At 42.1% G+C, this 12,974-nt stretch overlaps 1 protein-coding gene across 7 annotated transcripts in view; it reads right to left on the reverse strand.

The window, feature by feature from the left end:
- Positions 1–12,974, reverse strand: part of EYA3 (EYA transcriptional coactivator and phosphatase 3) — a 62,852-nt gene that overhangs the window by 19,898 nt on the left and 29,980 nt on the right. For 4 of the 7 annotated variants that reach the window (XM_030039250.2, XM_030039255.2, XM_041129421.1 and 1 more), the window contains 4 exons: positions 11,516–11,595; positions 8,768–8,834; positions 7,820–7,962; positions 2,260–2,397 (listed from right to left, as the gene is read on the reverse strand). In XM_030039250.2, the coding sequence (XP_029895110.1) occupies positions 2,260–2,397; positions 7,820–7,962; positions 8,768–8,834; positions 11,516–11,595 (428 nt within the window). The remainder of the gene's footprint in view (positions 1–2,259; positions 2,398–7,819; positions 7,963–8,767; positions 8,835–11,515; positions 11,596–12,974) is intronic. The other 3 variants (XM_041129425.1, XM_041129423.1, XM_041129424.1) reach the window with 2 other exon arrangements.

Here is a 12,974-nt window from a genome sequence, read left to right on the forward strand (position 1 = left end):
AACGCATTTTATGTTTCACTTGGCTGCTTTGCTCTCACAGGGAAGGAAGAGGTGAGGCAAGAAGCAGCGACTCCTCTCACGTCGCTCCCAGTGCTTCCAAGTGCCTCTGCGATGTACCACTGTGGCCACAGCTCAGGTGAGTACAAAAAGCAAAGTTCTCAGTCACTAAGTGTATCTGACCATTTACCAGGGTTCAAATATTCCATTACTTCAGTCCACCATCTGCAGACTAAACCATATCCATGCACTGAAATACACCTCTGCTGGGACAGCAGCATCGTACAACTGTGTATCACCCTACTATTTTGACTGGAGAGAAAAAGATAGATTTGCAAGAGATTACTAAGAAAGCAACTTTGTCCATCCTTCCAGCTCCTGCTCTCCACCACCTCCCTTGCACAGGCCCAAGTACTGACCTGACCCCTCAGTGGGCTGCTTGCTAATTTGACAAAAAGGAAATGTAGCAAATCTGAAAAAGGAAGTTTCCTGCCAGTTTGCAAAAAGTTTTTCAAAAAAGCAGTAGCATCTACACAATTCAGGTGACTTTTTCACACTTTCAGAGAGCAGCCTGCAGGGAAACTCTCCTCAAATCACACATTCTCACAGCAGCGTGGATCAAATGGTTTGAAATCTTTCTGCGGAGCAAGGCCTGATGGTGGCTCTGTTACCTCACTGATCCCCAGAGATTCACATGCTTGCCATGGTACCTCACTGGCAAACCTGCCAGAGGTCACATTATGCAGAACCATTTCTGACCCTTGGTAATTAAAGCTGGTGCTATAATTCTGGCAGTGGGAGTACCTCAAGGAAAGTTATAGTTGAAGGAAGGTAGTATTTCCACTGTTGCATTGCTCATGTTATAAATGTGAAAAGTAAATTAAGGACAAACATTATGCTGGGCCATTACTGTCACAATGATGCAAGCTGAGCAAGTACCATGACATACCGCATGGCCTTCCTATCAGTGAAAGATATGTTAAAATCCACTTATTGCTAATTTTAAGAGTTATTCCCCTTTACTTGGCACTCATTAGACCACATCTGGATATGGCATTCAGTTTGGGGCCTCAAGCACAAGAAACATGTTGATAAAATTCAGTGGGTGTGGCAAAGAGCCACCAAAATGGTCTGGGAACTGGAGCATGTGGCCTGCAAGGGGCAGCTGGGGGGAACGGGACTGTCCAGCCTGGAGAAGAGATGGCTTTGGGGAACCTGACAGCAGCCTGCTGGTACGTGCATGGAGGTTATCAAGAAGACAGAGCCAGGCTCTTTTTGCAGGTGCACAGCAGGAGAAGGAGAGAAACAGTCACAACGTGAAAGAGGGGATGCTCTGAGTTGACAAAAGAAAAAAAGTTTCACCATGATGACAATCAGGCACTAGAATTGGTGAAATCTCCACCCTCAGAGGTTTTTGAGACCCAACTGGATAAAGCCCTGAGCCACCTGGTACTGAATTCAGTGTCAACTCTTCTTTGAGCAGCAGGTTGAACTAAAGATCTCCTGAAGTCCTTGACTATTCTATGAAAGTATGACAAGAAATAGATTAAGAATTCCTGAAATTCTTTTAAAAAACTACAGAGAAAGAGACAAATTTTCACAATTCAACACCCAAACATAAATGGCAAAAAGCCTACCTAAAAAAAAGAAATCAATTTGCACATATTTGCCATAAGCAACAATATTCCATTATTCAGCTAACTGGCACATTTACTCCTAAAAATTGCTTTGGAAGCTAGCGAAATTCAGCACCTGGCTTCTTAGATGTGGCACTTCCAGCAGTTGGAATATTTGTAGGCTAGTTCTATACTGAGAAATTCACTTTCTAGCAGATCTACCAACTGGGGTGGGGGAGGGATGTTTGTAATATATGAAAGCCATCTACCTCCAGAAGTAATTAAAAAAAAAAATCCAATGGCAGTCAGTGTATTTCCTCACATCAAGCTAAAGACCACCAACAAAGAGCTTGAGCTGCAAGAGCATTCCCAGTAAAGGCATGCAAGAATACAACATTTAGTTTCCTCTCCCCTTCCCATTTGCTCTTCACCCTGTTAAGTCCATCAGCATGGCACCAACAAGCCAGCCTGGTGCATACAGAGGTATGTAGCAAACACAAAACCACACATACACACGCACAAAGAGAAAAGAGGGAAGCATAAAGAAGCATGCACAAACCAAGAACAAACGTGCAAGCCTCTCTATTTGTGGTATCTGGACTCAATTAGGTGGAGAGAGATGCAGATAAAAACCATGCCAAGTTACCTTCAATGGAATAAGAATAATGTGCTGGGCTGGGCTGGCTTGTGGTTAACCCTGTAGTGCAGGTAAGAACACTGTGCTGACTTGTAGATGGAGTCTGAATTAAACCACTTTCAGGTTTCATACCTGGCCACAGTGCACCTGAATCAGATAAATTGGACCAGTTACAAACAAATATGCTGGGACCAAACAGCATGCTGCTACCCTCAGATTAAGATTTTTGCTCGTCACAAAAGCAAGTAACAAATCACACATGGAAAATGTTTAACTTCTGCAATAGTAAGTGCTGACTGTCAGGCTGTGCATGGATTAGAGCTGCTGACAAAACTGGCTGAAAAAGAGAAAATTAAAAGCACCAACAAGACCAATTTCCAAAGCTTTCAACTAAAAATCTATTAGTGTCACAGTAAGATTCACTGCCACGTCGGTATAAAGGAACTGCTAATCCCTCTGATGTTTGGACTGAGTTGCACAGCACTGCAAACAACCTCAGCTATCACATAGCAAGGCTGAAGTTGGTACCTATTATGGTCAAGGTCAATGTTTCCACTACTTCACTGGGCTTTGGTTTGAATATTTGAAAAGAAGCCACAAGTCAGTAATTTTCATAGACTGACAACAGTGAATATAGAGCTCAAAAAAAACCAGAAACAAAACCAAAAATCTAAATTTTTCTTCTAGATTTCCTGCCATTCTGGAAAACATTTGTAATAACACTGGGCAAAGCACAGAGAGAGCAAAATGACTGTAATTCATCTGTACAAGGCACACATAAGCAGTGTGGTTTCAGCTCAGGTGCTCTGTTAAGGCCTAGTCTACTGCACTGACAGGGTGAAAACAGCATCTGACTGAAGTAGCTCAGCTCAGGCCTGGTTCTTCAGGGCTCTTCAGGCTTTTGTTTAAGTGTTTCCAGACCTACAGCCAAAGTCAAAGGCATTTCTCCCTGGCCCTGGTTAGAAAGCAGGACTATCACTTCAGAGGATCTACTTAAAAACAAGCAGAAGTGTGCAAATCAGAGGGACAAGGGTCGTTTGGAGCTAGACACAAAGTTCAGGGCCAGCAGAAAGACCACCCTCCTCCTTAACCCCCCAAAAAACAGTACCAAGGCTGCAAAAGCCACTTGCAGCCTTTCACCCGCTCTAGCAGGACGAGCCACAGGCTGTGAACTCTAAGTCTCTTACCCAGAAGACATGGGAGACTCTGTAGAGCTGGACAAGAGCAGCAACTTCAAGAGCTTGCTCCATGCTGCAGCTTTGTCAGAATTAAATTCTGCAACGGCTCTTTGATTTACTTACATACCTGATCTCAAACTGTCACCTATGAGTCAAATTAAGTCATTCACCTATCTGTACAGCCACACCAGGGTTTTGATTCTTCGACTCTGAAGTTGCGTCTTCGTTACTGTTTCAAACCTTGAGAACCGTGATAATCAGCAAACAAAACGGAAGACTGATTTAGGAAAGACTGTAGATATATTGCAGAAACTCCAAAATAAAACGTATGGGAAACAGATCCTCTAAGGAGAGTGGGAGTAGCTGTATTTGTTTAGTCTGGAAAGGGAGTGCCACAATCTTCAAATAGGTGAGTAGTTTTTAGAGGGGACAGTAACCAACTTACAGTGCAAGACAGATGGACAAGGAGCAGACAGCAACATAATGAGACAGTCACAGAACACACAGAAGTACCTAATAACTGTGACAATGAAACATAAACCAACTCCGAAAGCTGCAGTATAATTATCATCAGAAGTGTAACACCAGGTCAGACACAGACATCAGAGGTGTTTGCAGGGTTGGCTGGATGCAAGTGCAGGAGCTGATTCAGGTCGTGTGTTAAGGCATCTTTCAGCCCCGCTTTCTATGACTGTCTCTTTGTCATCTCTCAGTATAGACACATTCTACTTTCCATACAGCAAGGCACACTCTTGGCCTGGTGGCACATATCCTTCCCTCTTGCTCTGCAAGACAGCATTTATAAGCTAGCACAGCCTCAAGGATGACACAGAGGAAGCCGGCCGAGGGGGAATGAGACCCCTCCATGACCAACGGCAGCACTGCAGCTAGAGCAGAAGAATGTCACGGGACATATGTACGTATGTGGAAAGGCCCCATACAAGACAGCCCATCACCTGTAGTTTTTTCTTGAGTTAATGTAAACCATCACAACCACAGTGTTTCTAACACCAACTTACAGCCACACATATGCAGGTTGTATGTCACCACTCTTATTTTAATGCTTCTTTAATAAAATCTCTCCAGACCACAAGTATGTCCCATGCAGAACAATGCACTAAACAGCATCAAAAAAGTATTACAACACAAGGAGAGGTGACAAATTGGCAAGAGCATAGGTCATCTCTTCTCTGAAAGCAGCATCCTGACCTGAGGCATCTCAAGACTATCCTTGTGTTTGTCAGCTTGCTTGAATTTCATATTTAAAATACATTTGCTTTGTTCTAGTTAGATAATCCATGATGCCTTCTTTTTGGCATAGAAACAAATACACGGTAGAAAGTCATGCAAACTTCTGGAACAGGCCCTTTGATGCTGGTAAAACATCTGACCAAGCTGGCCAAGCCCTCACCTGCTCAATGGAGATTTTGTGAGCAGAAACAATTTGTAGAATTTCCTCTGCACTGCATGTTCATTCCTCTACCCTCTACCTGTCCATCACACCATACAAGGTCCATCTTCTCAGTATGACTGAGCACATACCACTCCAGTATGATTTCCATTACTGGAAATATGACTTTTAACATCTTCCTAACACTAAAATTCAGACCAAGAATTCAGGTATTTAATAACAGACCTCAAAGTCCATACCAAGACATTTCAGTAACTGATGACATTTCAGAAGATGCTTAACAGACAAAAGTTCCTATGAAGTCAACAGAAAATGCTCATCTCTTGCCTAGGTCTTCAGAAGAATTTCTGCTCTTACATTCAGAGTATAACACTGAAGCAGCTAAGTACACCCAAATTCCAGAACCTCTGGATTAAAAAAAACCAACACCCTGCCCCCTGCCCCAATACAGTCACCACCACTATCACCAACAAAACATCACACACACAAAAAACACTAACAAAACCCCCTACATCCCCCCCCCCCCCAAATTTTAGAATTAAGTCTAAAACACCTTTTTAGACATTTTGTCCTAACACTTCAAGGGAGCATTCCACCTATTTACACATATTTGCCTTTAAAAAAACCCCAAAACATGACACAGTAAAATACCTAAGAACATACAAAGCAGCCTCATTGCACTGTCCAGAACAAACACCAAATAAATGAAGTAAAGAAAACCACCAGCCACTGTTCAGACATAGAAAAAACCAGTACAACAAGGCACTGAAACCAAAGTGCAGGCACCCAGGGAAGAGAAGTGTGTTCCACCAACCATAACATGGGGTTGGGCTCGGTTTGTAGGTAACAGACCGTTGTGACAACACCCAACACTACAACTGGACAAAAAGAAAGGGAACAGAGCGTTTAGAAAGAAAGCGCACAAACTGCACTGGCAACTGAAGACGTGGGTATGGACACAGCATCAGACTTCTGCGCACAGGTTCAGCTTTCCAGCGAAAAGCTCTCCTGGGGGAATGAAGGGAGCTCAGAAAACACAACAGGCAGAGACCTTCAGCTCCCCAGGACACGTAACACAGAGTAAACTAGGTCCTCGTCCACTAAAAATCCTGAGATCACCATCATGGCAAGTGGTGGGGAGGGTTGGTTGTTTTTAAAAATCTCTGAAACGGCAGTCATACTTGAACCTTACTGGCAGGGGCTGAGCTAGAAAAGCAGAAGCAGCAAATACCAACAGCCACCCAAATGACCCTATTCTTCTGAAGAGCCTTGAGTTGCTAATAAAACAGCCCAACACTTACACCCTGCAATGCTCCCACTTCATGGCAATCAAGTAATCAGTCAGAACAATGTATCTCAGCATTAATAGTGGGCAAATGAGATTTGGCAGATACTGTTTGATCAAACCCTTGCATCCCAGTTACTACAAAACCATCATTTTCTCCTAAGGATCCCTCAACCACAAGAAAACTCCTTTTCATGAATCCCAGGCGTAGATATATGAGGAAAAAAAAAAGGTATGTAGATTCATTTTACATATTGACCTTTCTCATAAAGATAACAGTTTGTGCCTTATTTAACAGAATTAGTAATGTAACTTATGTCTAATAAAACTAAGCCTAGTTCTATCATCTGTTCTACACCATCTTTCAAAAATACCATGACAAATCAATTGCTTTGTAATTTATATAAAAGTCCTTGCTGTGTCAGCAGCTAACAAAAGCCATAAATGTTGCTGGTTTTATTCAAAGGCATCTAGTTCTTCAGCTAAAGAAAAATTAATCCTTTTACACTTCAAGATACTAAGATTTTAGCACTACAGATAACTCTTTAAGAGGCTCTGTTTCTGTAGTTATGCATCACGACCACAAGCTCCTGAGACAGACACTTCATGGCTATCTCACAGCTGCACAGCTCACTGACAGCACACATGGTTCTCCTCCAGGTTACCTGCATGGAAGGGTGATGCTCTCCCCTCTCATTAGAGCTAGGTGCTAAGGGGCAAAACAGCCTCCACCACCATGCACTTTTGAGAGCTGGCAACAATATACAATATTTACATATGAAACCAAGCAGGGCAACATAAAAAATGAAAAGAGAAGTTAAAATGTTAATTTTTAATAATCAGTCATAAAATTTCATACCTGCAGGGGATAGTCAATCGTGTTTTTTTCCCCAGTGCCTGATGCTTTAATATACAGAGTACAAGGAAAGACGAGGCAGCTCCTTTCACTAGCTAATCCACCCAGAAGTTAGATGTCTCTGTCTGCACTACTCATCCTTAACTCCCTTTATACATCATGGAGAAAGATGGCCATTATCTTCTAAAACAGACCAACACCCCAGAGGTGTGTCTCTCCCTCCACACACTATAAAGGAAGCACAGGGTGCATAGCTCAAACCCTGTCATCATGCTTTAGCTCCTCAGTTATGACAGGACTCTTATCCTTCAATCATTTGCAAAAACTGGAATGGCTAAAGAGGGCTCAAGTATTAGAGCAACTTAAGCAAATTTATTTGCCTAGTAAACTTGGAGACATTTTAGCATGAAACCTACATTTGGTGAAAGATGAAATAACAAAAAAGTCTCAATCCTGGCCAGCAAAAAGGAAAGGAAAAATACCTTCAGCAGAGATGCTGTAGTATGGGGTCTTGTGTGACTTCACTGACAAGGAAACTGCACAAACACAGCTATACCACAACTAGAGAAAGTTATGATCCCAAACTAAGAACCATCTGGCAAGTTTCATGGGGAGACATCCAAATTAATGGCCAGGAAAACAGCTTTGTAAGAAATAATATTTTATAATATGAAGTCCCATCAGTACTGTAGATACCAACCTACAATTTTAAGTTAGGCATGTGCTCTCGTGCAAACTCCTCTCTCCAACACACCTGTTTAAGCTTAACATTGGCTTTTTAATGAGACATAAGACAGTAACTGCAGGCACTGAGAAGTCTTTGAAAGGTTACTTCTTACCAAAAGGAGGTAGTCCGTAGGTTTGGGTGGTCTGGGGGTAGATGGTGTAGGGCTGAGACTGCTGTAGTGCTTGGTACTGAGTCTGACCAGGGTAAGGGCTCATTGTTTCCGATACAGGTACAGAAAGGATATGTGCATATGGCCTTATTAAAAAGAAAGAACAAAAATAAAAAAGAACTATTTACATTATGCATCTTTCAGCCTCCAAACCAGAAGACACATTAAAAAAATTGCTTCAGGAAGAAGAATCAATACACAGTGACATGTGCTCTTAGTGTAATACCTGCTTGTATTTCCCAATACGACAGGTTCTTGGTTTTATGTATGCTGCCTGTTTCTTGCCGTGACACCAGGGGAAACGCTCTCCTCCATGATGCCAGAGCACTAGTGCTTATTCCTGGACTGGGATGGCAGGGCAGGAGGGGAAGAACAAACTCCCCATTCCAACAGGCACGAGCTATTCGTTTCCCTTATCATGCCTTACAACACCAAATCCTAAAGCTAATACAATATAGTAGTGCGTGTCAAAACTAGTGGAACACACAAAGAGACTACACAAAAGCAAGCACGGGGGATTAAGGCCTACTACGCTAAAATGGGAGGAATTATTAAGATCCCCAAATGTGGTAAATGACCAGAAAATCCTATATTCCCCTTATATTAATTCATGTCCAGTTTGTTTGTTCCTCAAATATTACGGGCATTATTCAACATGACTATTGTGTTGTTAATTATTGAAGTGGCTCATTTATCCTTGTGATCATAAGACAACAGTGACTGAAGCCAAAGGGTGACTTCTATCAGCTTCAGTGTCCACAGCAATGAGTATCTGTTGCCAGAAGATATGAAAGTGTGATTTACAGCATTACAGAAATGCATAAAGATGCAAAAAGATAACTTCAGAAAGAAGTAAGAGTTACAGCATTTAGTAACAATTGTTCGACTTACTTTGCAGAATACATTTGTGAGGTATAATCATTTGATGACCTTGGGATATAATCAGTGCATGTCATAACTGGAAAAAAAATAGTTTTAATAGTTACACAGGCAATTTCAAAACCCAACAAATAATGATAATTAAATATCAGCATGCACAGTACATTTTAACCAAGACATAGGATTTACAAAGGTTTTTTAGTGCCTTGAATATCTGTTTCAAAGCAAATTCTCATACCGTGCACTGTTAAAACAGCACAAAAATATTTTTCTTGCCAGTTCACAGCATGTAGATGATTCAGTCAATACTATTTCTCCCTTTGTAACAGTGCTCTTTCTCTTTACCAGCTGGTACCGTCATCTTTTGCAATTCTCATGAAAAAACTGATTTTAGCCCTGCCCAAAACCTTACATATGCCAAAGGGTCTTCATCTGTGCTAAGCTTAACATTTCTTTTCTGTGTCCCAGAGCAGAGACCAAAGCAGATGCTTGTTTTGCCAAGCTTTCCTCTTCCCTTCCCTTTTCTACATACTCTACCCAGAGCATGACTCCAGCAACCTGTTTTTCCTTTAAAAATGAGCGGCTCCCAGCTCAACAAACTTAATCCCACACATCAAGTGACAACAGGTGGAGCTGCAGTGCATAAGGCTCAGAGTTTAAATTCAGATGACCTCTAAAGAAATTTGGCAGTTACATTTAACGGGATGTTTCCATTTTTCTGCTTGAATAAATCCACAGCAATTGCACTCTAAAACTGGTAAGAGTCACTCAGGCTGCAAATCCAAGGAGTAAATGTTCAAAATCTTCTCACTTAGCACTGCCTATGGCTCTAGTATACCCCATCCGTGACAGTTCTTAATTACAGCATTCTGGGTTGGGGTGAAGGGGGCTTGAGCTGGTATGTCTTAACCCAAGAGCCATTAAACCCCCCCCCGGATTCAGATGAGCTGACCTGATAAATACTCAGCTGTCCATCAAACTAGTAAAGCAAGGACACGCAGGACCCCTGGCACAGAATTTGGCACTGTACAGCCCCTCTGGCACATGCCACCCCCATACTGCAGTATGCTGCAGTGATCTCCAAGCTAGATGACTTTTGTGACTTTAAATCTGCACGGTATGTGGGTTTACCAGTTTGGATCTACAAGCACCATACCCAAAATCTTAGCAAACAGCTGTGCTGCTGTGGAACCAGCTTATTCATCTGATGCCAGTTTGGAAGCAGGCAAAGCACCCAGATTCCAACCCTGCCTAGAAGGGGATCCAGGATAAAAGTGTATCTCTCGTATGGGTCCAGGGGCCTGGATCTTCCATCACTAACATGACAAAAGACTGTTCTTTCCCTCTCCCTTCTGGAGTGAGACTCAGCTAACAGCCTTCAAAAAAAAATATGGTCACAGATGGCAGCATACTTTGCCTTGGGATTTGCTCCAGGTGCCAGTGATGTGCTCCAAGTTGGGCTTTCCCTATCTGGAACAGTCCTACAACATCATTGCTCTTGTATCATCATGTGGTTAGCTCTCTTATCAGTTACATCCACTAAGGGGAGCAATTTAGTTTGCACAGGCAACCCTAACTGTAATATTTGCATTCTGCTACCTAAATAACCTTCTCTTAATGTAATCTGAGCATAAGCGGCTGAGAAATACAAACCATCAGCCATACGCTCTGCACCTTCTGAATGCTCCATGAATCACCTCCCTCTAGTCCTCAGTGTTTGCCTTTACTCATGGTGTGAAGCCCATGTAGTACAAGGATACAAAAGGAAACACAAACTGGGAACTTTGGAACCTAAGGGCTTTCATTCAACACTTGTCAGATATCACATCCCTCATGCAAAAATGTCTTTTTTTTTTTTTTTTTAAAGAATGTCAATATTCATCTGAATAGTAATGTAGTAATGGTATTTCTAGAATTCTTATTTTTAAAATAGCATATAAAGAATCAGGTAATGGTGTAAAAAAGAAAAAGCCCACAATATTACTGCATGCAACTTCTGGAATTTGTAAATGACTTATCCAGTTAGGCAGCAGATTTTGCAGGCTAAAACTTCTGGTAACTCCTGCAACTGCAACATCACAGCACATTGGTTAAAATAGTAAAGATGCCATCAGTTAGCAATGGAAAGTTACACATGACATATTTTCAGTCAAGTTGAGCTGATTTACACTTATAAATAAGTATGGGTAGTCAAAGGTATTCTACACAGGAATCCTACTTTTGTAACAACCTCCGGCCCTCATTTTCCAGAAGAAAGGATACATTCCACGTCTCACTTACTATGCAATCTTTCTATTTTCTGCCTCAGTTTCTCCTCCATTAATTTCATAAGGAATTTCTGCAGACATTCAATACAGTTCAGAATGTAAGATTAACTGTATGGTATAGTATTACAAAAGACCCAACCAGCTGTGTAGAGATAATGATTTATAAAAATAACATCTTTTAGAACAGACATTATTATTGCTCAACTGAAGCCCTTCACTCAAGAGAAATCATGTATAAGGCAGATAAGACATAGCAGTACCCAGCAGCAAGCTGGGGGGAAGTGACACAAAAAAATTTGTTAGAGATATTTGCTTACTATCAGGCATTAACGCTTTGTAAGCACCACAGCAAACTTTCACTTTACAACTGATAGTGAGAACAGGCTAAAGATTACAAGGAGGAGAGAAACCTTGTGCTTGATGAAGCAAAGTAATGAGACCAGTGGAAGAAAAGAGGAAAGACAGTGGTAGCAGAACTCCAGAAGATACTTACTCTCACTGGACATGGGAAGGTTTGAACCAAGGCTTGAAGATTCAGGTTTCTGATCGCTGACTTCTGCGTTGCTCACATGACTGCCAGGACAAACAAAGGCTAATTGTTAGCATTATGAACTCTTACATTAACATCCTTGGGCATCGTAACCGCTGGGTGCAACCTTCCTAACCAAGGCAAACTGACTCTTAGCAGAAACTACCTCTGCACTCTTTGATATTTCACACAGAGATCCCAAGAGAGAGATTTGCAGCTCTAATTAGACATTAAACTGTTATCATCTCCAGCACATTTACTCACCAACTGGTCTTTCAAGATAAGGCTGTAGATTCACTGACAGCTTAGCAGACCTAGCAGCTTGGGAGCCACTGCCTGCAAGTATGAACTTCTCTCCCGCTGCCTGGGCACAGCCTTCTGCTCCCCTGTGTCAGCTCAGGCACCCTTCAGGCTCTCCATGAGAGTTTAATTTGCTCGTCCAGCACAAAAACTCTGCAGTTATTTTTGCTGGGATACTGAATAGACTCAGCTTTTGGAGGAATCCAGCAAGCACCACGCTTGGAGCACACTTGAGCTACAAGCAGAACTCCCCCTCTCAGCAGCAATAAGCAGTTGTATTGGCTCCTTCACCTTGTAAAACTACAGCCTGAGAATATCTGAATAACACACAGATGCCTCAAAACTTCATGAAAAGCTGTGTTGCAGAACTAGCAATAATAAAACTAAAGCCAACAAGGCAATTATAAAAGGAGAAAGCAGTTTCATTAAGAAATTATCTGTACTTCCTACTCTACATATAAAGCAAACATTGACAAGTAACTGAAATGGTGCATGAAAAATCCAAAATAATCTAGTAACCCGCAAATATTTCTTAAGTACAGAAGTGACAGCCAGTTCAAGGATGCTTCAGCACTGGTCTTCAGGGACAAACCCAGCAGTGAGGCAACCTCCCGTGGACACAGGAGTCTGTGACAGCAGGGCCACGATATACCACTCACAGTAGCATTTACTTGGCTCCTGCAGGCTGCAGGGAAGGAGAAGCTGAGGAGTGTGTGATATCAACCAGCAGTGCCCTGGTAGCTCCATCCTCCCCTGGACTGCTCCTTCAGGCTGTGACAGGCCCCTTTTGTCCAGCTCCTAGCTCCACGATGGGTTGGAGATAATCCCCTAGGGCAGGAGGTACAGCTTACCTGGGACAGGGTAAGGGGGGAGTTGGCCAGTGAAATGCCATGGGTTTGGTTATAAGACAAGTGAGTTTTCTTCCTTTGGCTGGAGAGAGGAACTGAAACTTAACCAAAATGTTTTTTCCCCCTGAAAACCTTTATAATCAAAATCCTTGGAAACCTCTCTCAATACTAGTGGATGAACAGACTTCCATAATATAGCACGAGTTTTGCAAGAAAATAACATATTTCTATGGAGACTCGGGGTATTTGTGTACTATTATTCTTGGTGGAAAAAA

This window comes from Aquila chrysaetos, chromosome 16 (assembly GCF_900496995.4).
Source record: "Aquila chrysaetos chrysaetos chromosome 16, bAquChr1.4, whole genome shotgun sequence".
NCBI classification, from domain to species: domain Eukaryota; kingdom Metazoa; phylum Chordata; class Aves; order Accipitriformes; family Accipitridae; genus Aquila; species Aquila chrysaetos.